Genomic DNA, 23675 nt, shown 5'->3' with positions numbered 1-23675 from the left:
AGCCAGGGCTCGACTTCCTCCACAATGACCTTATGAGCACAGAGAAAATCACATCTTTCAATCAACTTTGCTTTTCGCGTAACGTGGCCGAAGTTGATTGCCTCTGCGCGGAAGCCAATCGATGGCCACAACTTCTAGCCTGCGACTTCTGGGGAGCTTGATTGCACATGTGCAATAAAGGCCATGCGCTCAAGCAACATACTCTCAGTATCGATTGGCAGAAGCCGTCATGGTACAAAGAGGCAAAGCGCGAAAAGCACGAGGCTCTGCTAAGGCAGAAGTGTGAGCAAAACCAAGCTCAGGCTGTAGCTACCGAAGGCTCAGGCGAGAATACTCTGACAGGCACTACCGATGCCATCGTCGATGAGAACACAAAGATGGATGATTCCGAAAATATTCAGAACCATCCTCAAGAGCCCAACCTGAGTGACCATGTTCCGGAAGAAGACGTGCCTATGACTGGAGAAAACGCGCCCCAAGAGTCGATGCGTTCTTCAACCACTGGCTCATATGCTTCCTTCACAGAGCCCCCCGTATTCAGCATTCACGAAGTCGAACAGTAGAGACTGTTCCTTCACGAGCACCCGAAATACCACCTTCCAGAGGTACCCCACAGCAAAGAAAGTGAGCCATCGCTCATACACCTTCGCGGGCTGTTGCAGGTGGCCGAACTGAGTCCAATGAATGACTCCACCGAGTTGGCCATGCAATGGCTTGACTTGGTCATCTCTGCTCAGCGCAGCACTCATGTTGTGTTGAGAATCAGAGCTATCTCGGAAACTACTGCATTTCTGGTAGGCTCTGAGATGACACTGTCCACCGTAGAGGAATTCTTTGGTACCCTAACCACTGCATTTCCTTCGGGCCAAGTGCAGGCTGTGGATGACATCCATGCCTGGATGACAGGGATAGACCTGGAGACTTTATTGTCTTTAGGTCCTTCTATATCCTCCTCGTCAATTGCTGGCCAAGTATTGGACAGTAATCTAGAGCTCATTGAATATGAGGATAACGCTGCAGATCCATTGAGCGTCTCTTGACCTCACTCGATTACGTCCAAAGACGAAGCCACAGAGTCACTGAGCATCCCTCGTCCCCACACAAGTGCGCTCTAGTCTTGTTTTCGTCTTTGTCAGCCCGGCGACTTCGACTTGTGGGGGCAGGTGTAAGGCGCGCGACTTAGCGCCCATTTACCGGAGACACCTTCCTTTTTTGTAACTTGGTGCTCTTGCTGATTGGAAACACGTCCTCCTTGTGCTCCCTCATGTATTTGTTATTGGGTAGCATTCCAGCCTGATATAAGGTCGGGATGTCCCTTGGTTTTGGGCTCAGACTTTACTTTTACCCCACTGTTGTAGCTACTCTTCGCGAATACAATGCGGTTTGGCTCTTGCAGGGTGATTCCTAAGTCTATGACCTTACAGGTCTTACAGCGACATCACTTCTACCTTGAGATTACAACCTTGCTGGGGTGTGTTTTATCCATGCGGCTGTTGCTGCCATTCTTGGCTGATTCTGGAACAAAAAGTGGAGAGCCAGGCGAGTGGATTAAACACATAGCGACATGCCTGATCTTTCGTTCTGTGGGAATACTATAGAATGAAACAAGTACTGATACTCATGTAGTGTACTTTACCACCTCTCATTGACAGGCAGAATTGTACTTTACTCCTTGAACAATCACAACTTTCTACCCATGACGAATGTAAGCTGAGCTCTTGCAACCCTGTTTCGTGACCATGACTTTTGCTCGCACGACGATACCTCTTTCGATGATTCATGCTCATAGGCTACACATTCTGTGCAATGTGTGGACACTCAAATTTGTAACTCTGCTGCTTGCTTCGCCTGCAGGCATTATCATCTGGGGCGCGATACCGTTCTCATTGTAGGTGTCCTCTCATACAGCAGTGCCAGCACCATGAGCTGCTAGTCAAGCGAGTTTCTGTGCTGCGTACCACCCTGAGTGTATCTCTCTGTCATCTCGACTCCTTCTGTCTCCCAAGCATGCCTTGTGAACAGGTGATGGGCCATCTCTTGTTATCACACAATTTTCAGGTGCAATAATAATGACAGTTGAGAGAAAGTGTGAGAGAAAAAAGGCTAACAAAAGCAATGTCCTCTTGTGCGAGAAAGTAGTCGATGTAGATTGGCAATGAATAACATAAGGCGGAGCCACGCTATGACCAGAAGCTCACCCTCCATATCATTGCGGGGCTCACAGCATACCCCTGGGGTACAATAGCGAGCTTTCACACTTTCTCTACCAGGAACAGCACCAATGACTTGTCTGTCAGCATTCCGTCAGCACATCTCATCAGGAGAAGGTGCCCACAAATGCATTGTGCATGGTTATTATCTGTTCATTCATCTCCTGTATGTTTGCCAGCATCCCACGGTCACACACAATGATGGCAGCGACAATGTCCATCACTGGCCGCACCAGGTTCTGTCTGCCGCATTGGCGCGTGCTGTTGTCAAACAGTGTGAGGTGCAAGTGCATCCTACTATCTCCATCAACCGCATCATTCTAGCTGGAGCACATGTGAGAATGCACCGGTACCTCATAAGCTGCTCATCCTCGCCTTCGACCTAGTACATGCTCTACGACTGTGTGGAAACGACCATCCTAGATGATATGGCACTACTGCATGCAGATAAAGTAACTGGTGACTGGTGACCTAGGGGCCGGAGACGATAGCAAACGAGGGCCGGGGCAGGCTGCGAGGGGGCTTGGATCCCATCTGTCCGCTTATACTGCATTGGTACTCTATATTGTCTCTCATAGCTACTCTGCTCTTCCAAAATACATGTCTGGCCGGCTTCGAGCCTGACCTACGTCAGCATGCACAAGTGCTTTTCGGCACAATCGACATCATCCTTCATAGTCAAGTACAGGTACAGAAGGTGCAGATTGGTAATGAACTTGATGCCAGATCAGTGGCCAGGCAGAGTAGTGCCCATGCGAGGATGTCAGACGCAGAATGTAGCATGAATTAGCTCAAGTGTCGCAAGTTGTTGTGCGACCTATGCGAATGGAGATGAGTTGTCGCCACAGGAATTTTGTTAGACACCAAGATGCATCTGCCTACAAGCTCCTTGTTTGGTCAAATGTAGACCCTTCTGCTGAGGCTTTCAGGGCGCCATGCCCGATCTCGACCAACGTTGCCTAGGGTGGCTGGACTATAGTTAGAGTAAGGAGCACCATAATCTAGATGACAGAGATTTTTCATCAGGATGCGGACACAGGACCAAAAAAACTGTAGCTCACACTGTATACATGCTGCTGGGTTGGTGTCTGGGGGCCAACACACAAGAACGCACAAGTCGTCAATGCAGTTGTTGACGGTGTCCGGGACAATGGCGTGGACCACATTGGGTGAGGTGCGTATCTGAGACATTTGGCAAGGCGCAATACAGGATGAAGATGAGTATAGCAGGCACCAGGTGAACAAAGGCTGCGCACAGATATGTAGCTTTAATGAACGTGCCCCGCTAGCAATAGTTACCGTCCAGCCAGGGAAAGGAACCGTTGTGGATTATCATTTGTGCCAAAGGACGAGCAAATCGAATACAGCAGAGTTATTGCAGTGCACGATCAGTATTGCATTGTACAGGCTGTCATGAGGTTGTCGCAGGGCCAGTGGTTTACCATCTATGGTCACAATTTGAATACACACAAAAAGATGTGTTGCCAGAGAGGCCACCATAAGGAGCATTAGTCAGTGACTTTGAGGGGTGATAATGTTGCTTGTGCTTCGACCATGGTGTGGAATACGGAAGCTGAAAGTGTTCTGTATAGGATAGCACGAGTTGTGGATAAGCATCACAGCGGCCAAGTGACAAAAGAGTTAATTTGCCCACCATGATCAGGCTCTTATAAATGCCTGTGGAGGGCTATGGCCGATGTATAGCGAAAGAGGGGAGTGGTCGTAATGCTTCCATCCTTGAGGGAGAACGAGCAGGTCTGGCCACTGCAGCAAGTGAATCCAATTATTTTAAGTGGAAAATACCATGCATAACTCAATGTGGATACCATGTCTAATCATGGGAAAATCCACTGATTTTTCTCCCTGGAAATCCCACTGGATATAACATTATCCCACTGGCGTTTCAGTGGGTCGCCCACCGATCCAGTAAGTGGGTATTTCACTGGTGGCATCAACATCCACTCATTTTTGGTGGAATCACCCATGATAAACTGGTGGTTGCACCCACTGAGATCTCGAGGGCCTCACCACGGTCCCACTGATTTTCAGTGTGCTACCCACTAGAATATATTGGCAATTTACACTGATACTCTGTGCGTCTCCCAAGAAGTCCCACTGATCCCTACTGGCATGTTCCATTACCTCGCAATGGGGATCCCACATGATAAGAGCCACCACACAAATCAATTAGCACGAATACCATACATCTACCTTATATTACTGCACGAACGGTATACTATCAAAGCCTAATGCGCTGTATGACATGTTAATTGGGTAATCACAGTCAGTATACTGAGAGCTCACCGAGTCCTGCTCCACATTCACGCAGCGGCGGTTGTATCTAACAATGACATTGAGTGTCTTCAACTTGTGTGGGATACGCCAATCTGCAATGAATGCAAGGTTGTCACAGTGCAGCAGCACCTCGGAGAGCTGATCTACGCATAGAAATGTATGTGCTCGATCGCGCACCGACAATGTGCAGATGTTCAAGCTTGCAGACGACGGCTTCCTCGATGATGACAGAGTGCATGTATCCGCAGGTGTACCATCCCACATGACACAGTACACCTTGAGTACGTGCAATGTAGGACATGTCCTCATGAACACAAACAACACACAGCCATGGTGCATGAATGCAATCTGCAATGCATATACATGGAGGAATATTAGCACAGTCACTGAGATGATATGTAAGTACAGACCTGTGAGCCATGCTCACGGCCAGTTGAGGAAGCTCAGGCCATAGGGTGACAGTATCAAGTATGAGATCGTAGTGTCGATGGTGAGGCATGCCCACAGGCCAGCGAAAGCACTCCCATCGTTGGCCTCAAATGGCCAGCTTCAGGCAGAACACTGCGCTGTCCTTATTGTCAGACTCATCTTTATTACAATGACGGATCAGACCGAGGACGCACCATATACCAGCAGCTGTGATCTAAGCACTAGAATGACACGGCAGGCACTTCGTTGACAGTGTGCCAGATGAGCATCGCACTCATGCCTACTGCGTGAGGCCTTCGACCTTCACCTTCGAGCAATCCTTCATAAGCGTTGTAAGAACCTTCGTGGGGATGCCGTAACCGATAATGGCTCCAAGGAAGCGACTGTCCAGAGTGTCGTTAAGAATACTGGCTTTAGATGTGGCAAGAAAGGAGAAGACAAACATCTACCATATAGGTTAGCCCTGGAGGTTTTTCCAGGGCATTATATTTTGTGGTATCATCTATTATCCTTGTTACACCAACAGATTATACTGAGGGGCCGCTGAAAACTGACAGCTGTGCGACAGCGTGCTGAGAAAGAGACATCATACTCACACCTTATTACCGCATGAGGCCTCCAGTCTCTACCTTTGGGGTATCCTTCATAGACATCGTGAAGACCTTTATCTTCGTGAAGATACTGCTATGCACAAAGTTATCACAGGGTCAAGGGTGGAGTGTGTGCAGCGTGGTGTTGTAAGCAGCCATGTGTCATACTTGTGCACCAAGGAGACCTTGCGCTGCGAAGGGAAACCTAGATACTTTGCAGGTGGCATATGGTAAGTGACGGTCGGTTTACAAGAGAAACAGCGACATACCAAGTTCTGGCTGCTTTTCCGCAACCTCAAGTACTGCACCGCGCCACTTCTCATGACTCCCTGCCAGTCCAACTCAGTATGACGCATGACAGAGCCTTTTGGTAGGTGCAAAGATATCAAATGCAGCAAGTTGAAGCGAAATCAAGCGCATATAGTCAGGTTGTATGCGCTTTTCTGTGGCACGACCTTACTCACCAAGTATGTGGGTTATGTCCCGCATACTTCAGCTGATCTTGGTCATCATTGTCTTAGATATAAAACAGCCAAGAAAAGTACTGCTATGCATCCGAAACATCGGTGCCAGGTGGCTGTTGGTTGAGCAAAGAGATTGACATGCTTTGTCGCGAGCCGACGTTTGCGGCGGAGTTCCTCTGTACCATCATCGGAGTTTGGATTTTACAAGCCAAATCAAGTTGTGGAGAATCCGTGCGCACTGAGCGCGTCCTGCCTAACAGCATCGGGTATGTAGTACAACATGTCACGGTGTATGTGTACACCGTCACCGACACAAACCTTTGAAGCAAGACGTGGCTCATAGCCATTATCACCGCACTGCACTCCAGCCCAGCGCAAGAATACAGTGAGCACACGCTTGTACCGCCATCTGATGAACGTGAGCTGGGGCTCTGTGAGGGCACAAGCACACTGACATACGAGACCCCGACTGAGAGCCTCATAATGCGTCAGCTCATCTTCATGGGCATAGTCATGTCTGTACTCCATCTCGGTATACTGTACATGAGATGCAGCCTTCAGCCTCTGCTTGGAGCTGACAAAGAGAGTGGCATGCGGAGCCATGGCTCCTTCTGTATCATCAGCGCATCTGTGTGCACCATGATGTGCTTTCTTTGTTCCCCGTCTTAAAAGTCGACATAGCTTGTGGGATAGGCAGCGGTGATTCTAAGTGTGTCGATGACATTATCTCTCGTGCTCCCTGGGCTTGAATAATGAGTGTTCAAAACAGATTCAACATCTACCGCGGCGCGAGGTAGAACGTAACATGGACTATCTCCCCGTCACTTAGCTGCACCCCGCAAGACAGTGAGCCGCCAGTTAATGTTTGTGCACTGTTGTAAGCACTTGAGCTTGAAGTGCTGGATTCCCGTTCAATGACGGGCAAGTGTCGCTTGAAAGTGGTAACATTATGATCATACTGAAGTAAGGTATACATCTGTATAACTCGCTTGTTTGAATCTACTGTACAGATTTGACCAACTGTTCATGCCTTGTAACCCGTGACACTTAAATTCAGTCGAGTTCACAGTTTACAAGCCACACGTGACCCGTGACATCAGTTCACAGACATGTCCGCAGCCAAACTTGTTCAACATTGGATTAGGACATTCCAACATCATGCACATCATGTTTGGAATATAGCTGTTTCATGTTGCCAGTTATTGAGTGCAATTCGGTGCCCCCACCTGTACAGTACCAGTGCCACTAGTGCTGCGGCCAAATTTTGTGTGAAGAAATATTATTTGCATTTTTATGTACAGTTAAAACTTCACTCAACAGAATGCGGCACTGCAGTGTAAACATTGAGGAGCTCGAATCAGTTGATGCAGTGCGCAAAATACCAACGCCACTGCTCTCAAAGATCATTACAGCAAACACTTCACTTCGAGCCCTCCTTTGTTCTAAAACTTGCCGTCCGTCGACGTCTCCAACTCTACATCCTTGAGCTCCTTCGACCTCTCGCTCAGTCAACCTGTAATCAATTTTGATGAATTAATATCACACACTACCCCTCCGTCACACATCTTACATGTTTTGAACAACTTGCTGGTTACTGTCATCCAAAAAGGCTTCCAAAGCTTTCTTGATCCTTGCTATGGTCACAAGCCTACCCCATTCTTCATGCTCTCATTCTGGCTAACACAGTCACATGCTTGGGTTGCTCAGTCCAAGTGGGCAGAATCTGGAAATTGGCACGTTGAGCTGTACAATAGTGGCCATCGCAGGACTGCTTCTGCAGCCGAGGCTGCCCTGGAAACATTCCCCAAGCTCAGTTGGGACACCTGTCTCATGGGTACCTGCCTCTCACCTGGCATAGCAGTTCAAGAGCTTCAACCCCTCCTAGCAGACAGCATGCTCAGCTCTAACATCATTGATGCAATGATACTCGGCATCTGTCGTGATCTACAAGACATATCAACCAGTGCATGCATTGAGATCCATGATCTCACTGTCTTCGAAACTCTTCGAAAGTCGCCAGATGAATGGCACAATTACCACTCGTCACGATCATTCTCAGCTTTGCGAACACTTGGGTCCCAAATCACTAGCTGCACCATCGACCGTCTGTACCTTCCACTCAACGTTCGTGGCAACTATTGGGCTTTGTTCATCATCAAGCCCATGTCTCGACACGTTCATTATGGGGACTCATTGGGCAGGCCATTCAAAGGTGATAATATCCACGCTCTACAGCATTGGCTTGGTCAACACTGCAGCAGTTCCTGGAATGTAGATCTCAACGTACCAATTGTGGTCCAGCCATATGATGACAACTTCTCCTGTGGAATTCTCATAATCAACACTATCCGTCATGACCTCTTCGAACAACCTCTTTGGACAGAGAAAACCCGAGAGCTCCTTCGGGTCACTGAATACCTGCACCTGGTTGATGATCATCTTTTGGCTCTGCAGGTATGCAACTGCCAACTTACTTGCTTCCACTATACTGATGCTAGTTACTGCATAGGTTTCACTGTTGTCAGATGTTGAGAACGACAATGAGATGCCAGAAGACACACCATCTTCCACTTCCCCACCAAAAACTTGTTCTCCAGATGCACCTAAGACTACTAGTGCATCTTCAGATACCCAAGCATCTACCAGATCTAAAGCCTCCCATGCATTGCCGGTCCTGGGCTTCCTGAAGACCTGTAGACAAGGCAAGGCGAAGCCAAGCGCAAAGAAACTTACAGGAAAGTCAAAAGGCTTCTTGGCATTCTCAGGCTTTGTAGTCAACAGTTCGGGCAATCAAGAACGTCAGCTCGAGAAGCTTGCGGAAGAGAGCAAGGAGCACGATTCAAGGTTCAGGCAACAGGTAGAAGAGATTGAAGCGAAGAAACTCGAGCATTGTCGAGAGCAAGACCGGAGATGAAAGAAGAAGCAGCGACAATGAGAGTGCCAGAATGAGATTTGCGCAGGAATCCGAGACACTGATGGAAACAAGGTGCGTTCATGAGAACAAGTGGATACCTATGTCTCACAGATGCAGCAAGCTAATTATATTCATATTGACACCAGGTGTCTTGCTTGTGGGCTGCTGAGTTACGTCCAGATACTACTCAGGAAGATGCGCCCTTGCCATCCGGTGCATCTGTCGCCGAAGCATCTCGCCCCCTCCAGGCCATTAAAGTGCAACTCATGAGAAAGGTGCAGGCATTGACCAAAAGAGCGGAGACACACATTGAGGGAGTGAACAAAGAGGAATCTGCGGACAAGTCTGCAAGGACAGTCGACTGGTACTAGTCCCTTCTGTGGGTTCACATCGAAGCTGCTGCCAAGGTTCTCGGCCCCAAGATGTCTCCACGAGAGATTACCTTGTATCTCCAGAAGCAGCATGCTGCGTTAGAGTTGTTTAAATGTCTTTGCGAGCAGGTCATCAGCCGAATGATTGACCATATGGATGATGAGAAGCATAGATGGTCCAACGAGACACTGAGCAAGGTTCATTACAGGAGGGGAGTGAGGGGCAATGTTACCCGGACTGGGATTTTGGTGAGTGCATAATTTTTCTATTGACGCTCACCTCAGAGATTAATTTCTCCACACCAGACGGTCTATCCACATGCCTACAATGCTATCATTGCAGAACTGTTATGTCTGCGTAAATGGTCCATGCGGATCACTGCCAGTGTTGCGTGAGCTGTTATCGTCACCACTCTACGAGAGTTTGCTCCCGGGGTCTTCTCTGCTAGGACCAAAACTGGCAATTTCCAATGCAGCATACCTTGGGTGAGAAGCTTTCTACATGCTCATTTTTGGTGGTCCTTGCACAGAGCTACGCACGCAGCCCAGAAAATTCCCGAGGACGCTCAGGAGCAGCGTCGTGTATTGTTCTGTTAGCACACACTTGCAATATGTGACTACAGGATTTCTGCAGAGTTGTCGGTCAATATTGACCAAGCACAAGTTGTGCTGCAAGACACATGCAAACGTACCTACGAGGTGATTGGAAGCAAGCAGGTGAAGTGTCTTGGCATTGGAGAGAAGTGCGCCTTCACTATCCTCGCTGGTGTTTCTGTGAGCAGCCAGGCCCTTCCATTTCAGGCCATCTGGAAAGGCAAAATGAAGGTGTCTTTATCACATCCATCCTCACCTAGCTATGCCGAAGCTTGGGAAATCGGGATTCGCTTCGAGACTTCCAACACAGACAACTACTGGCCTACATTCGGTACCATGTGCAGCTATGTCACAAATATCCTCGCCCCGTACTTTGCCAGCATGAAAGCGAAGCTCAATCCCCCAGCAGATCAGGAATGTATCCTGCTGCTAGATGTTTGGTCTGAGCATTGCAGCGAGCAATTTCGCGATTGGATGAAGAAGACTTATCCGTGGATAGTTTTGAGCTACATCCCTGGTGGCTGTACCAGTATCTGGCAACTCTGTGACATCGGTATTCAGCGCCTTCTGAAACTTGCAATTCACTGCGCGCAACATGAGCACGTGGTTGCGGAAGTCCAAGCTCAGCTGAAGAAGGATGTTACGCCAGAGAAGCTCAAGGTCAACACCAATCTTGCGGTATTGTGCAACTGTAGTGTACAGTGGCTCGTTTCTGCCTATCAAGCTGTTAATAACGACGCCGTGGTTAAGAAGGTGCGTACATCTGGACTGGTGCAGGTTATCTGCTAATGCGATTACTCTAAGCTTGGTCAGGTTGCCATCTGGATGCTGATTCGGATATCAACTTGTCCTACAAATCTCTCACTAGCCAGAAAGCCTGGCAGCTCCTGCTGCACGTAGAGCAGAATCAGCCGAAACTCTGGAGTGAGCTGAGACAGTCTAGGTCCAAGCACGTAGCCTCAGTCAAAGGTGATCATGAGCATGAGGAAGAGTTTCCTGATGAAACGCTGTTCTCCGACTACCCAGATCTTACGATTCCATGGTTAGTGGCCAAGCAGGTCGTCTGTGAGGGCACTGCAAGTTCTCTCCCCCCACGGTATGTGAAGCTTGGTGATGGCACAGTTACAACCCTTGATGAAGGAGCTCTTTTAAATGAAGACTGGTCAGATGCTAGTGACGAGGAATATGTTCGAGAAGATGATTCTTCTACAGATGATGAGGAGGCGTGCAGCTGGGAGGATGAGCAGACAGCTAAGAGACAGAAGTATGTGTGATTTACATGCATATATGTACCTCGTGTTCTGTTATACCACTTTAACCTCTACATACATGGCGCGAATTGTTACAGCAAAAAATCTCGGAAATTCACTCAAAATAATCGTAAGCGCCTATGTCACGGTTTGACCCTCAGTTCACGGGCCAGATGGCTCAGTGGGCAACTGCCGTTCCAGATGTCCTTTGATGTGGGTGACGCCCGTCAGAAAGCTTGGGGTTCGAGCCCCCCTTGGTAAAAGAGGTTTGCAATCTAGAGATCACCCAGAAGCTCGTTCCCACACGTGACAAGCTGGCCATATAAAAACACGTGCATATCCGGCAATGACATGCCATTTGCCTAACCGGGCCTTCCCTTAGTAAAGGAGGTTTGCATCCAGGGACCTACCCTGGAGCCCGATAGGAACATGGGACAAAGGATCTATCCAGTTAGGCAATAGCGCAAACCTGGTAGTCTGGACCATTGCCAAAGGTGGCAGGTGCATCTTTCCGGTGTACTTCCTCCCCTGCAAACACCAAACTGAGGTATATCTGGGGATTAGGACGTCGAACCCACATGGTGACTGCCGAGGGTGTAGGGACCTCAGGAATGCCAATGCCGCCCAAAAGAGTCTGAAAGGATAGACGACGATAAGAGTGGGAATTGTTATGATAACTACCCTATAAGGGCACCCACCTTTTTAGTTTCAATTCTGACCAGGCTGAAGACGTTAGTCAGTGTTGAAATATACTCTCTGATAAGTCAATTGGAGTTTTTGCTGGCAAGACAGTAACTCTGGACACATGGGGTTCTGCACCTGATGGCATCAGCGAACCATGTGCTGGAGAATGGAAAGCGCTGCCCCCGGGCTGGAGGACGAGCAAGTCTAATCAGGGAAGTGTGAGCTCCTGAACTCTATATAACCGGCTAAATGCTGGGGGTAGGCACCACATGGGCCATAGCAGACTGTGACAGTATCCCATATCTGGCTCGAGAGATCTAACTCTGCTGTTGGTTGGTTCCGGATAAGAAACTGGTTTACCAGCTTAAGTTAATACCTATAGACCAGTCTCAATTGTCCAAAGATGGGTGAGAGACTGGGCAGGCCTCGCAAGAGTGCCTCCTACTATGGCAGAGCGTCAGGATGGATGCTCGAACTAGTCATCGCTTTGCCCGATGGCCAGAGGTAGGTAGTGTATATTTATATGCTTAGCGGCTACGAACTGTGCAAGTATACTAGGAAATCTAGTAGCAGCCAGGGCCGGAGCTCTAGAGCCAGGGTTCATCACGCCGACATGGTGCCTGTGCAAGGCCAGCACCACCTGGGTGGCGTTGCAACCGAGCAGCCTAGGGTGATGGGTAACTGGTGGGGAGTACTGATATCAGACACTTAGTAGCTAGTATAGGCCTACATGTACCTCATAGTTGTACGGGCCTTTATAAACATGCAAAAAAAGGCCCTCAGTTCACATTAGTGTTGTGATGCGTGACCTCAGTTCGCCGACGTCCAGTTCATGGCCTCTGTGACCATGATGTGAACAGTTAGTCAAATCTGTACAGTATTACGCCTTGGTAACAGTACTCTGCGGCCCTTTGAGGCAGTAGACCAAAGCCTCAGGAGTGTAATAAGCACTTGCAGAGTTGAAACTCAAGTCAGGCTACCTGATCGTGTTATTGACCTTGCAAACAAGAACAGTGCAGGCCACACTCAAATTCAATTGAAATCCCATGCAGTGGATATCCCATTAGAGAACACAGTGGGTATTCCATTTTTTCGGAAATTCCACTAGTTTTGCAGTGGATATCCTGCTGCCAAAAATTCCATTTAATTGCAGTGGGTCATATTGCAGTGAGCGTTCCACTGATTACTAGTGAATCAGTGGGATTATCATTTTAGAAAAATGGGTTCACTTCCCACAGTGTATACTGCTCATCATCGCACCGGAGGACGTGCCAACAGCAAAGACGCAGTTCGGGTTGACACTCCAGTTGCTGATGGCAAAGCGAGTAGCATTGGCAATGGAGAGTGGGCTGCTACTGCTATCATGCATGAGCGTCTCATTGAAGGACTGGTGATGTGTGGGCCCGGCTTGGGCTCAAGGCCCGGGCTTGGGCTTGTGGCGATGTCGAGCTGAGCTCTGAGCCTGGCCCAAGCCGCGGGCTTGCTTACAATACAATGAATATTCTGGCGCTATCAACAGGGAGTATATTTGGATGTAGTATATTATTGCTGTGTGTACTCACTGAATTATAACCTCCAGAAAACATATACTCGTGGAGTAAGTCGAATTGCAACAAAGTCTATGAGTGCGCGTCTAAGGCAAACACTAGACAGTGATGCACCATCGTGCTCGGCGGGAACTGTCAAGTCTAGAATATTTATATTAGGTCTGGTATGCACATATCAGGTCTCTCTCTCCTTATTCTGAACTCAAGGAACAGTAACAGAGCCGGTGCACCCAAGCCTGGGCTTCCGGGCCGGGCTTAGGCTTGACTACGCTCTGAGCCCGGCCTTGAGCCCACTGCCAGGCTTGGCTCAGGCCAGGCTTTTTGGGCCGGGCTTGGCAGGCTCGCAGCCTTTGAGGCCCGGCCCGCACATCACTAGATAAATGTCAAAAATTAAAATGGGAATCAAAATCTCACGTACAGCTTCCATGCGCCTGAGGCGTTTCAGATGGTTGTCGTTACCTATGACGCAGTTCTATGGTAGGCCGTGCATAACAGAGACTTTGAGACGCTCAGCCTGGCCCAACTGGACTGGCTTAGTGTGCAGATTCTGAGTGATATTGGTGTGTCAAAGATATTGAAAATTCGTGTAATAATGTTCATCGCCTTCCAAGTAAGCTGTACTGCGTGATGCTATTACATGCATAATATCATATTCTGTCATACACCCAGCCACTTACTACAGTGATATTGTCAGTTTGTTGATTTTTCGATCATCAGAGAGAGAAAATATCGATGATTTCCTGGGTTTGCTACTAGTAGCAGAACCCCTGATAATTGGGCCAGAGGTCTATCCAGAATCTGGATGTTTTTGGCCAGATTTTGGACTCTATGCCAGATTTTGTCTGAACGTTTCAACCTCAACCCTTGCCGAGGCCGGGTGAGTGGTATGGATGTCGAACCTTCTACAAAAGTGGTCCTGATTTTTGTCCAGATGTCAGCGGGGGCAGGCGCCTGGCTGACCGACCACATGATATTATCCTATCCCACCTGAGACTTAAAAGGGCAACGCTGAGATAAGATCGACGAATAGCGTGTTTTAGGTGTTTCGATATTGCTTGTCTTACTTTGATCAGAGATGTAAACTTGTGGAATAAGAGAGATTACAATGTTAGACGCTGCATTTTGTTACAACTAATAGCTGGCTTATTGCGCGAGTGAAACTTGTGTCAGTTAACATTGCCGCCCTTGCACCCAGCATGACTGACGCCATTCAAGCCACTGACCAGTCTGGAGTGACTGGAAAGGAAGAAAATATCCTGCTGATGATGTGCCACTAATTATTCTTGCTGCCAGGCAAGCTGCTCTTGCCAAACCTGCTGCCCATGCACACTTTCTCTCTGACCCCCTCCTCCCTGTAGCAGCCCTGCTCGAAGGCAATTTCACATATACAGTCTCAGTCAGTAGTTGCACCAATATATTACTGTCTGTATCATTGTTACTAGTATCCAAAACTGTTTTTCGCTAGGTATGAAGAAGAAAATGCAGGTTTGAAAGCCTGCTGGGCGAGCTTGGGGGTGAGCAAAAATTTGCTACCTGCCCGTAGTCCGGATGTTTTGGGGTCCTCATCTGACTAGACCACCACATATTCAAATTCGCATCTGGCCTCTGCACACAGGAATTCAGACACTCGCAGGCATCCCTGTTCACACTCACAGGTGCACCCCTGCGCACACAGCAGCGTTGTGCTGGTCAGTGATTGGCCAGTGATTGGTCACTCTAATCAATGACTGGTCAATGACCGAGCCAGATATGACCGTGACTGGCCGGTTTTCTGGGTCCCACCTTGGCAGCCAACCATATCGCAGGGTGCCATTAGGCCCTGCCATTTCATTGGGGTCTGTCCCCAAGTGCTCGACCCCGGCATTTTGCTTGCATGGGATCACAAAACCACCCAGTCATTGACCCATCAGTGACCAGCTGTCAGTCAATGACCGTGACTGAGATGACTCGGTCGTTGACTGCCCAACGCTGGCACACAGACCCTGCGACAGTCCCTGCACATCTGACTAGACTGTCAACCGTCTTCACCATCCTGCTACTGGAGCGCCGCACCCACATGAGCCCCTCCTTGCATGATGCTCATCTGACTAGACCGTCGAAACCGCGTAACAGTCATTGACATATCCAATGCCATTTATGGTCTGTTGATCTGTGACTAGACCATCGTACAAGTTTCACGACCATAAATGTACAAGTACAAACATCCACACACAAGCCCTAGGTCACACCGGAGAATGTCCACACTGTCCCCTTCAGACAATACAGTATATAACTGGCAGCTTATTCCTCATTGCCCTTACTTTCCTTGCGTCCCTTTCCATCATCATGTCTTCTCGTCCTGTACATCTTCTATCTCTCGTCTTGTTGATCCTAACTTTCGACAATGACCATATATTTGCTGCATCCCTCATTTACAAACTCTGGCGTAGCCCTGCACAGGGAGGCAGATTTCATTGGACTTGTAGTCTCCTCCACAGCCCAGAGACGTTCGCATTTATTTTGGACCGTCTCCGATTCCGTGTTGGCTTCCGCCTTGTACTTATAAGGCTTGCAATCCATAAACGCACTTCACTGTTCATTTCACATGGTATTGGCTTAGTACGAAGGCGTCCGTCCTGTTTCATAATGCACACACTCCATCAGATGCTACAATTTCTCACCTATCTCAACTCCTCCTGCTCTTCACCCTCTCACTTCTTCAGCCGCCTTATCACGGAGTCCCTTAGCACAAGGCACTCCTCATTGTTGATCATTCCCATCCTGGCTGTTCCTAACTCATGCATCCTCATCTTACGGTGCACTACTACCCTGCGTAACCTTTGCATCTGTTTCGCGGTGAAGGAGCGACGTATGAGAGCCTTTATCTATCTCATCAACCTGTCTGATTATGTCTAGTATATGGTCCAAATCAAGTGTATCTGGTACTGCATATGTATCGACACATGCTCGTTGTCAAGTTCCATGTCACGGTTTCCATCGGCATTGTCAAAGTCCTGCTCAAGTGGGCCAACATCACCTAATTCATGCCTGAGCCACGAGGTACCATCGTTACAGGGTTACACGACCTCCGTGGTGGTATGCTAATACTGTCCATCACCCTGTAGTGTAAATGGACTTTGGGCGTGCTGTGGTGTGGATGGACTCACAACTATCTTCAATGTACCGCATTTTAAATTTGCTCTATCTACATTATTCCTTTTCTTGGTCTATTGTGCAATGCATAGGGCCACATGGCTGCAAGGGGGAATCAGAGTTGTGCAAAGCCAATACATACAAGTCAGCAAGGTATAGCCCAATCTTGCATTGCCAGCATGAGTGCGCGGTGTCACGTGGGGTGGCAGCAGTGGCATCAGCCCTGCTTCTTGCGTGATGTTGACAGTCTTCATCATGGTCCTGCACACCTGGCCCACCCAGGGAGCTCAAGCACCTTTACAGTTTTATTACTATTATTATTATTATTACTGGCATCTGGACTCGGTAGGTCCCGTGGTCCATGGCGACTCTTGCAAAATTGCATCGCGGTCCGTGGTGTCTCCCTGCTGCCTGCGTCTCCCCTTCAAATTTGAAAAGCTAGAGACACCCAGCACTCAACTGCGTTGTCCGAGTTCATGATGAAAGTCTGGAAGGCTGACGTTAATTACATGAGTTATACAGGGCATATGTGGCTTATCTTCGTAGTGCAGCCACGACTGATGCTCCGTTTGTAAACCTGCAATGGCGCTGCTTCCTCCACCAGCCAAACCACCCATCTGTACCATATGCAGCTCTTAGTCTTGCTACCTGCAACCGAGACGGCCGAGACAGCATTTTCCCCTCAGTTGGCTTCTCGGACTCCTTATCCAAAGAGCACAACAGAGGCTGTAGGGCGCACCATAGGTGGTTCGTCGAAGTAAACAAGGGCAATGTTGAATCGGAGCGAACGACATTGAATAACATCGACATCGGCACCTTAGCACAGCAGATTATGGTCGCCTGCTCTTGGTGCTCTGGCTGACTACAGGCGTACAGCACAAAGGACTTGGGCAGTGTTTGCCAGGCAGGTCAAACACTTCCTCAGCTGTAGAGCCAAGGGGGCTAGAGCCTAGAGCTGCTAGAGGTGTTGCGCTCAAAGAGAGAAGAAAAGAAAAGAAAAAGAAGAACATTGTGCAGAAGATTTACGCAGCTCTCGCTCCTCAGGCGCCGCGGCATTGACTGTCTGTCTGGGTGCCGGTGTTGTGGGCGGACCGCTATGCTGTTCCTGACATGGCTGTTCGTTCCGCATTCCCAGTCTTAGTTGCACCAGACAGCCAGCTGAAATGGTCTGAGAGCAGAAGAAACTGCATTCCTGTGGCATATATTTCCACCTAGAGAAGAAGGCCGCACTTGAAGAATGAGCAATCCTGAGCAATAGTCCGGGAAATACAGCTATGGTACTCCATTGAACTTAGTTGTCCCGAGCAATGCAGCTGATGATGGTTTTAAGCGGCAGCAGGTATTCAGCATACCTCTGCAGTGATGAGGACCCGTTCTTGAGCTTGTCACAGCGAGAACTGACTTCATGAGCCATCATAAATGACGCACAGCCAGTGGGCTGCGAAGGCGATGCATTGCAGGATGTTAGGAGCTTGAAAAGGGAGGAGACAATGGGGCTTCACAGCAACAGACAGAAAAACACAGTCGGAAGGGATGACGAGGGCTATCCTTGCAGATGAGAAACTGGGGTTGATACACTGGGAGTAGATGATGGTGACAAGTAAAATGAAGGGCAGGGGCTCTAAGAACTCTGGATTGTCAAGAACCAGCGCGAGAATTGACATGCATGAGTGCAGGACCGATGGGGAATATCCGGCAGAGTGATGATGGGGTCAGGAAATGCTATTGGGAGATGAGAATTGAGCAGTGTCATTACGAACATGACAATTGACAGTACTCACCGCATCCACATAGATAAGCTCCAAACTCTCCAAAGATGTCATGCTGCTTTGCTTTCTTTGTGCAATAATGTCCGGACTCAATCTTCGCATGAAGAGATATCAGCAGACAATCCTTGCTACATGGAAAGGTGATGCACCTTGCAACATCCCAGCAGACAGACGATGGGGAGTAAGGAAAGAAAGAGGACGCCGAGGAGGTGGGCTCAAGTCACACTGGGTCGCCCCAGAATGAGTCAACTGCAATCTTAGACTGGCCAGATGCAAGGAGCGTGGAAGAAAGCATGTCAAAGGCGAGAATCGAGTGATGGGCCAGGATTGGGCACAGAGAAGAGGATTCAGAGAAGACAGAACTGGCAATGACATGACAGAGAAGGCATGTGTGACATCACACATTAGTGTTGCACCTGTCACTCCTTGTCACCATGCTTTAGGTTGTTACGTCGCACTCTGGGTTTGCTGACTTTGCTCAGTGCTTACTCCTGCCCATGGCCTCCACGTATACACCCAACATCGACCACAGACCCATCCCTCGCAAGGTCCTCAAAGCATCTTGCCGATATAGCGCACGAGACATCTCCGGCCAAAGCGGCGTCGCCCGAGCATTCAAGGTCGCCACCTCAAGAGCCCCCACTAGACGAAGCACGCCTCCTGTTTACTGGTATGCCGGCCTCCTGCGTGATATAGCCTACATTATACAATCATGGCATATATCTGTAGTTATAGGATGTCCCACAACTTCGACCTAGACCATCTAGCAGAAGACTCGTATCTTTCAGGCAGAGCAAGACTCAAACGCTGCCAGCTTCCACAGTCAAAGGGACCGTAAGCAGGTACAACCGATTGATGTCAGACTAGCCATAATGATTTGCTTATGCCGTTCTGGTAGTGAATATGCTCGAAGACTGCTCCACAGAATGCGAGTATGATGACCCCCCGGCTACCTGGCTTGCCCTTGGTTTGCCCAGTATGAACTCTTCACATAGTCCCTTGATATCACTCTCATTGTCCATGTCTATTTCAACTGACATGGGCGAAGTCACATTCTGGAGGCCAAGCACGTGAGATGATAGAGGCAGCAGTTTTTCGGTTCTTTGACTGGAGGTTTGCAAGAGTGGGAAGTGAAGAAGGGGTTGCGCAGTAAGTGACCTATCAATGTCTAATGGTGTTCCATCTCTTACACGCGTGTGGCATAGTTGTTTTGTAAACTACACACTTCAATCGTCTAAGGGTACCCCGGTCAACACTTTGAGCCACTACAGAAGGCTTTGCTCGCAAGCCTGACGCAGACACCATTCGTCACAACGCCGCGGTTCAAGTGTGGTTCAAGTGCAATTCAACAGGCCACACATTTCGCCGTGCGTCCCGTACTCCAAGACATCAGCACACCACAATGGTCACAGGATGCAGCCACAAAACAACAACTCAAAAATTCTCAGAGACTGAGTGCAGACGTTGCCTTGAAAATCTCGGCCGTATTGTAAGATGAACCTGAGCCATGGCCAGCAGTCAACTTTGGTATGGCCCATTTGTTTCGTTCATGCGCATTGCACGATTTACTCACGGATGATGGGACTGTAGGGGAAGCGGACCAAGACTTACTTGTTCAGAATGTAGACTGCAAGATGAGGGACTCAACCAGTGGAAGTATGCGCAGTGGGCAGATTTGGCAGACTTAACCTCGCCGACCGCTAAGGTGGCTCCAGCGCTCAGGCTCGCACTGGGGAAGATAGATATCATGTGCTCCTGGTGCCTTGTATGCGTCTTCAACTTGCAATGACTTGTGCACACCCACGTTTTGAGCGGCACGATGGTGGAACAGCAGAGGAGCTCCTAATCAAGGAGTGCTGGCGGGCGTTCTGGTCCTAGAAGAAAGTGTACACGATGGAGGTGGAGGAGGTGTATGATAGGCTGTACAGCACAACGAAGTGACCTTTGTTGGCTGTCGCTCGACAAGTATGTTGCTTGCCATGACCTGCTGCACCTGCATGCTGGCTAGGTATACCTCTTTTCACTTTCATTGCGCCACCTTGTGCTTAATTGAGCTTCTCATGGCCCTTCTCAGAGAGCAGTGCATGGCATAGCCTCAATCTGTTGGCAACAGAGCCGGTGCTGAACTGGTGGAGATCGTTGATACGAAGGTGCGTGGAAGTTACCTGTACCTGTGTTGTTCATTGACTGACTCTTGTTACAGACGCGGTCCTGGACAATCCTGCACAGAAGGGTCCACCCGAAAAAAGATTTACAGCTGCAGTTGCATGTTCATGAATGGCACGGCCTTGGACGTTATTGATGACATGCTCAGATGGGTCCGCAGCTGCACGCAGCTTAAGGGCGCAGCTCTGGTCGAATGGTCGACGATGCGTCTGTGGCACTGGAGCACAAACAGGGACGACCCGGGGCAATATGCAGATGTGCAAATCACAACGGAAGGTTCAGCTTGCGACGGAGATCGAGGTTGAGGCGCTAGACATGGCACCACGGCTACCTTCTTGACTATATCAAGAGTGTAACTTACTCATGTACCAAGGGCAAACAGTAATCTAGAAGCATCTCTGCTCCTGGTGAGCGCTACTGATGCATGTATGTTTTGTGCCATCATTGTGCAACATGACGCCTCTCTCGCATCGCTGTACTGCCGGCCGATCCTCTTGTCACTCACTGCTGCACAATGGCCTAACAGCATGTCTGCGCTCGGTGAGACCTACGCCTTATAGGTCGGGGACCTGCGCGTCAACTTGGTATGTGACGCACTGCTCGCTTTGCCGGCCGATAGCTGAAGTAGTCCTCCCATGGTCAGAAGCAAGACATTACTGTGTTTGGCTTCTTTAACATCGTGCCACCGAGAATCATCTTCCACTCTGAGAACTTCCAGCTTAAGACTGTCATTGTGCTCTGTGCATGCAGCAGTCAGATAAGCATTACTTTCTTCAATCAGGCGAAAGCTGCTGCCCCCACGAAGCGCCCGCTCTAAGTACCAGCTACACAATGGAGAACCTGCTTTGCGATCAGCACGGCCAAGTACACTTTCCAGGTGGCCAGGTCACTCTTTGTTGCTGCACCTCTGACAAGCTCGGTGCATCCTTGTTTATCTGCTCTCTGGCATTCATTTTGCCCTGTGCACTGAGTATTTTTCTGGTGATACGCTGTGTCTACCTGGCACAAAAGCAAGTCAGACCGAGTATCCAAATCAAGGATGGCTGCATTTTTGGGTGTGTTATTCAATGCACGTAACTGTATTTTGTACAATTTCTGACCACATATTTTGTCAGGACTGCTATGTCCGACCTTCACCATGGTTCTGCGACCTGCCACAGCTCTCGGTACTTGTTTCTTCAGCCTAGGCGCTCCATTCATAAAACTTCTAGCATTGAGATCACTGAGCAGCAAACATGACAAGATCTGTGCGCATTGTCCCATCATGTATGATGCTCAGCGCAGGTCTTCAGGCAGTGTGGCAGTAAACGTTGCAAGGATGCAGTAGCTGCGAATCATCGACCGGCAGCGAATGGTGCCTCCCTGAAACAAAGCTCCGAGAATGCATTGCCACAAAAATCTGTGCACGGCTTTGGACCATGCGGATCTGACAGTGCCAGGTGCGCGTGTGCTCCAAACCTGCAATATATAAATAATATTATTGACGAGACCATGCAACTAGGCCCTTGTACCTCAGTAGTACGCTCTACAACACTACCCCAGAAGGACTTGGACCTCTCCGCCTCTCGTCTGGCCACAGCAACCCAGCTGCTCAGCAATATGTGTGCAAATTGCTGCTCTGTCGAGGGTGCTGGCATTGGTATCCAGATCCACAGTCTGTAGCCATGGCTCAAAGCCGTCATGCCTCAGCACTTGCAGCACTGGTAATAGTTATCTTAACTTTATTACTAATTTCAAATCGCTTCAGAGTTGTGTTCACAGGATGCAAGCGGTGCTGCACCATTTGGGGAAAGTAAAGTGCTAGTAATGATGCATGCTCCTTACAAAGCTGTTCAGCTCTGATGTCAACACCACCAACCACTCACAGGATAATGTGGTCATCATCTGATATATCAATGGAGAGACATCCTATTACCTTAGCAGCTATCACTGAAACCAACATGCAACGTGCCCATCCAATACAAACCTTTGACATGTTACACAATTGTATCGCATGATATGAAATGCTGCTTACACTCTGTAGGTATATATACATTTGAGCTTCACAACAACCGCTTTGCTTATGAGGATTGAAAAGGGGCACGTTGCATGGTGAAAGATATTGCAAGTAAGGTGCAACACTAGTTGAGAAACTGGTTCACCCTATCTGGTGTGTGAGTAAATGGTTAACATATGCGAATAGGTACCTCAGCCCTGTTACCAACCTCATATCTCTTTAGAATCATGTTCCCAGGATGCCAGCATAGTGCTGTAGCATTTGGAAAAGTGAAGTGCTAATAATGATGCACAGTTGGCCTATGCCAATCATCTATTGCCAAAAAGGAGCTTCGTTAACAGTAACACCTTGGGTTGACATGGTACTAGTGCCATAAAGTGCTTGTCAGCGATTTAGCTTTGTGCACCCCACTTAATACCCCTACCGATTGTCTGCCAGTGGTTCATGAGGCACAACACAAACCTTTACTTATATTGAGGCTTTACTCTTGGGTTCAGCAGACAGATTCTCCTTCTCTTGTGTGTAGACCCAAGCTCAGAAGGTGTGAGTTCAGTGTCAGATGCTGCCAGGCTGGCATTTTCTTCTTGAGCTGTTGGTTCACTGCCATCTCTCTTGCATTTTACAGCAGCTGAAATGATAACCATATCAGAGCTGCTTGACAGACTGAGATGAGCTTCCTTTGTGCATATGGTAAATGTCATTCAATAAGTTGCTGCAGAGAGATTCAATGTTCACCTGTCCTTTGGAATGGGGCTGGCTGCCTCTTAACTAAAGACTTGGGCATCTTGCACACTTTTCTCACCCTTTCCGATGCAGATCCGTTGCCAGAGATGGATGCCTTTGCTGTGAAAGCTAACCTCCTTTTCTTGGCCTTGACCTGCTTCCAAGCCTTCACCAAATCATCAGTAACATCTGCTTTATTAACCAGGGTGCCACTTACAACATAACTTTGGGTGGCACCTGCACTTTAACAGATCAGCAGCTGCAGTTTGGAGAAATAAATAATTTACCCTGTCTAGAATCTGTCAGTGATCCACGGAGCACAAGACAGTCTAGAGGTTGTGATGGTTGGTGAAGCTTCACAAACAAACCTCTTCAAACTAGCTGAATATGACAACATGGCTCTGGATGGCACCTATACTTTAAAGGTTCAGTAGCTGCAGTTTGGAGAAACAGATGTTTGACCCTTTCTAGAATGCATAGCACTGCAACTCAGACAAGTTAAACACTAATATCAACACCCTTTATAGTGGTTCAATGCCGG

General features: G+C 48.6%; 5 protein-coding genes across 5 annotated transcripts; 4 read left to right on the top strand and 1 right to left on the bottom strand.

The window, feature by feature from the left end:
* Positions 1–167: 167 nt before the first annotated feature.
* Positions 168–563, top strand: PHACADRAFT_201622 (uncharacterized protein; the record flags this gene model as incomplete). Its single annotated transcript, XM_007401934.1, has 1 exon — positions 168–563. One exon carries the CDS (start codon positions 168–170, stop codon positions 561–563), a length of 396 nt encoding a protein of 131 aa, XP_007401996.1.
* Positions 564–6201: 5638 nt separating this feature from the next.
* PHACADRAFT_33445 (uncharacterized protein) lies at positions 6202–6591 on the bottom strand (the record flags this gene model as incomplete). The annotated part of the gene is made up of 1 exon (XM_007401904.1): positions 6202–6591. One exon carries the CDS (start codon positions 6589–6591, stop codon positions 6202–6204), a length of 390 nt encoding a protein of 129 aa, XP_007401966.1.
* Positions 6592–7650: 1059 nt separating this feature from the next.
* Positions 7651–8902, top strand: PHACADRAFT_33444 (uncharacterized protein; the record flags this gene model as incomplete). Its single annotated transcript, XM_007401903.1, has 2 exons — positions 7651–8442; positions 8498–8902. 2 exons carry the CDS (start codon positions 7651–7653, stop codon positions 8900–8902), a joined length of 1197 nt encoding a protein of 398 aa, XP_007401965.1.
* A 995-nt stretch (positions 8903–9897) lies between these two features.
* Positions 9898–10401, top strand: PHACADRAFT_61551 (uncharacterized protein; the record flags this gene model as incomplete). The annotated part of the gene is made up of 1 exon (XM_007401933.1): positions 9898–10401. A coding segment is annotated over one exon (504 nt), but the record flags the coding sequence as incomplete, so codon positions are not given.
* Positions 10402–18746: 8345 nt separating this feature from the next.
* PHACADRAFT_167237 (uncharacterized protein) lies at positions 18747–19087 on the top strand (the record flags this gene model as incomplete). The annotated part of the gene is made up of 2 exons (XM_007401932.1): positions 18747–18919; positions 18979–19087. 2 exons carry the CDS (start codon positions 18747–18749, stop codon positions 19085–19087), a joined length of 282 nt encoding a protein of 93 aa, XP_007401994.1.
* Positions 19088–23675: the final 4588 nt, after the last annotated feature.

This window comes from Phanerochaete carnosa (assembly GCF_000300595.1).
Source record: "Phanerochaete carnosa HHB-10118-sp unplaced genomic scaffold PHACAscaffold_14, whole genome shotgun sequence".
Classification (NCBI taxonomy): domain Eukaryota; kingdom Fungi; phylum Basidiomycota; class Agaricomycetes; order Polyporales; family Phanerochaetaceae; genus Phanerochaete; species Phanerochaete carnosa.
Note: the sequence above shows the minus strand (reverse complement) of the source record. Positions and strands in the feature narration are given on the sequence as shown.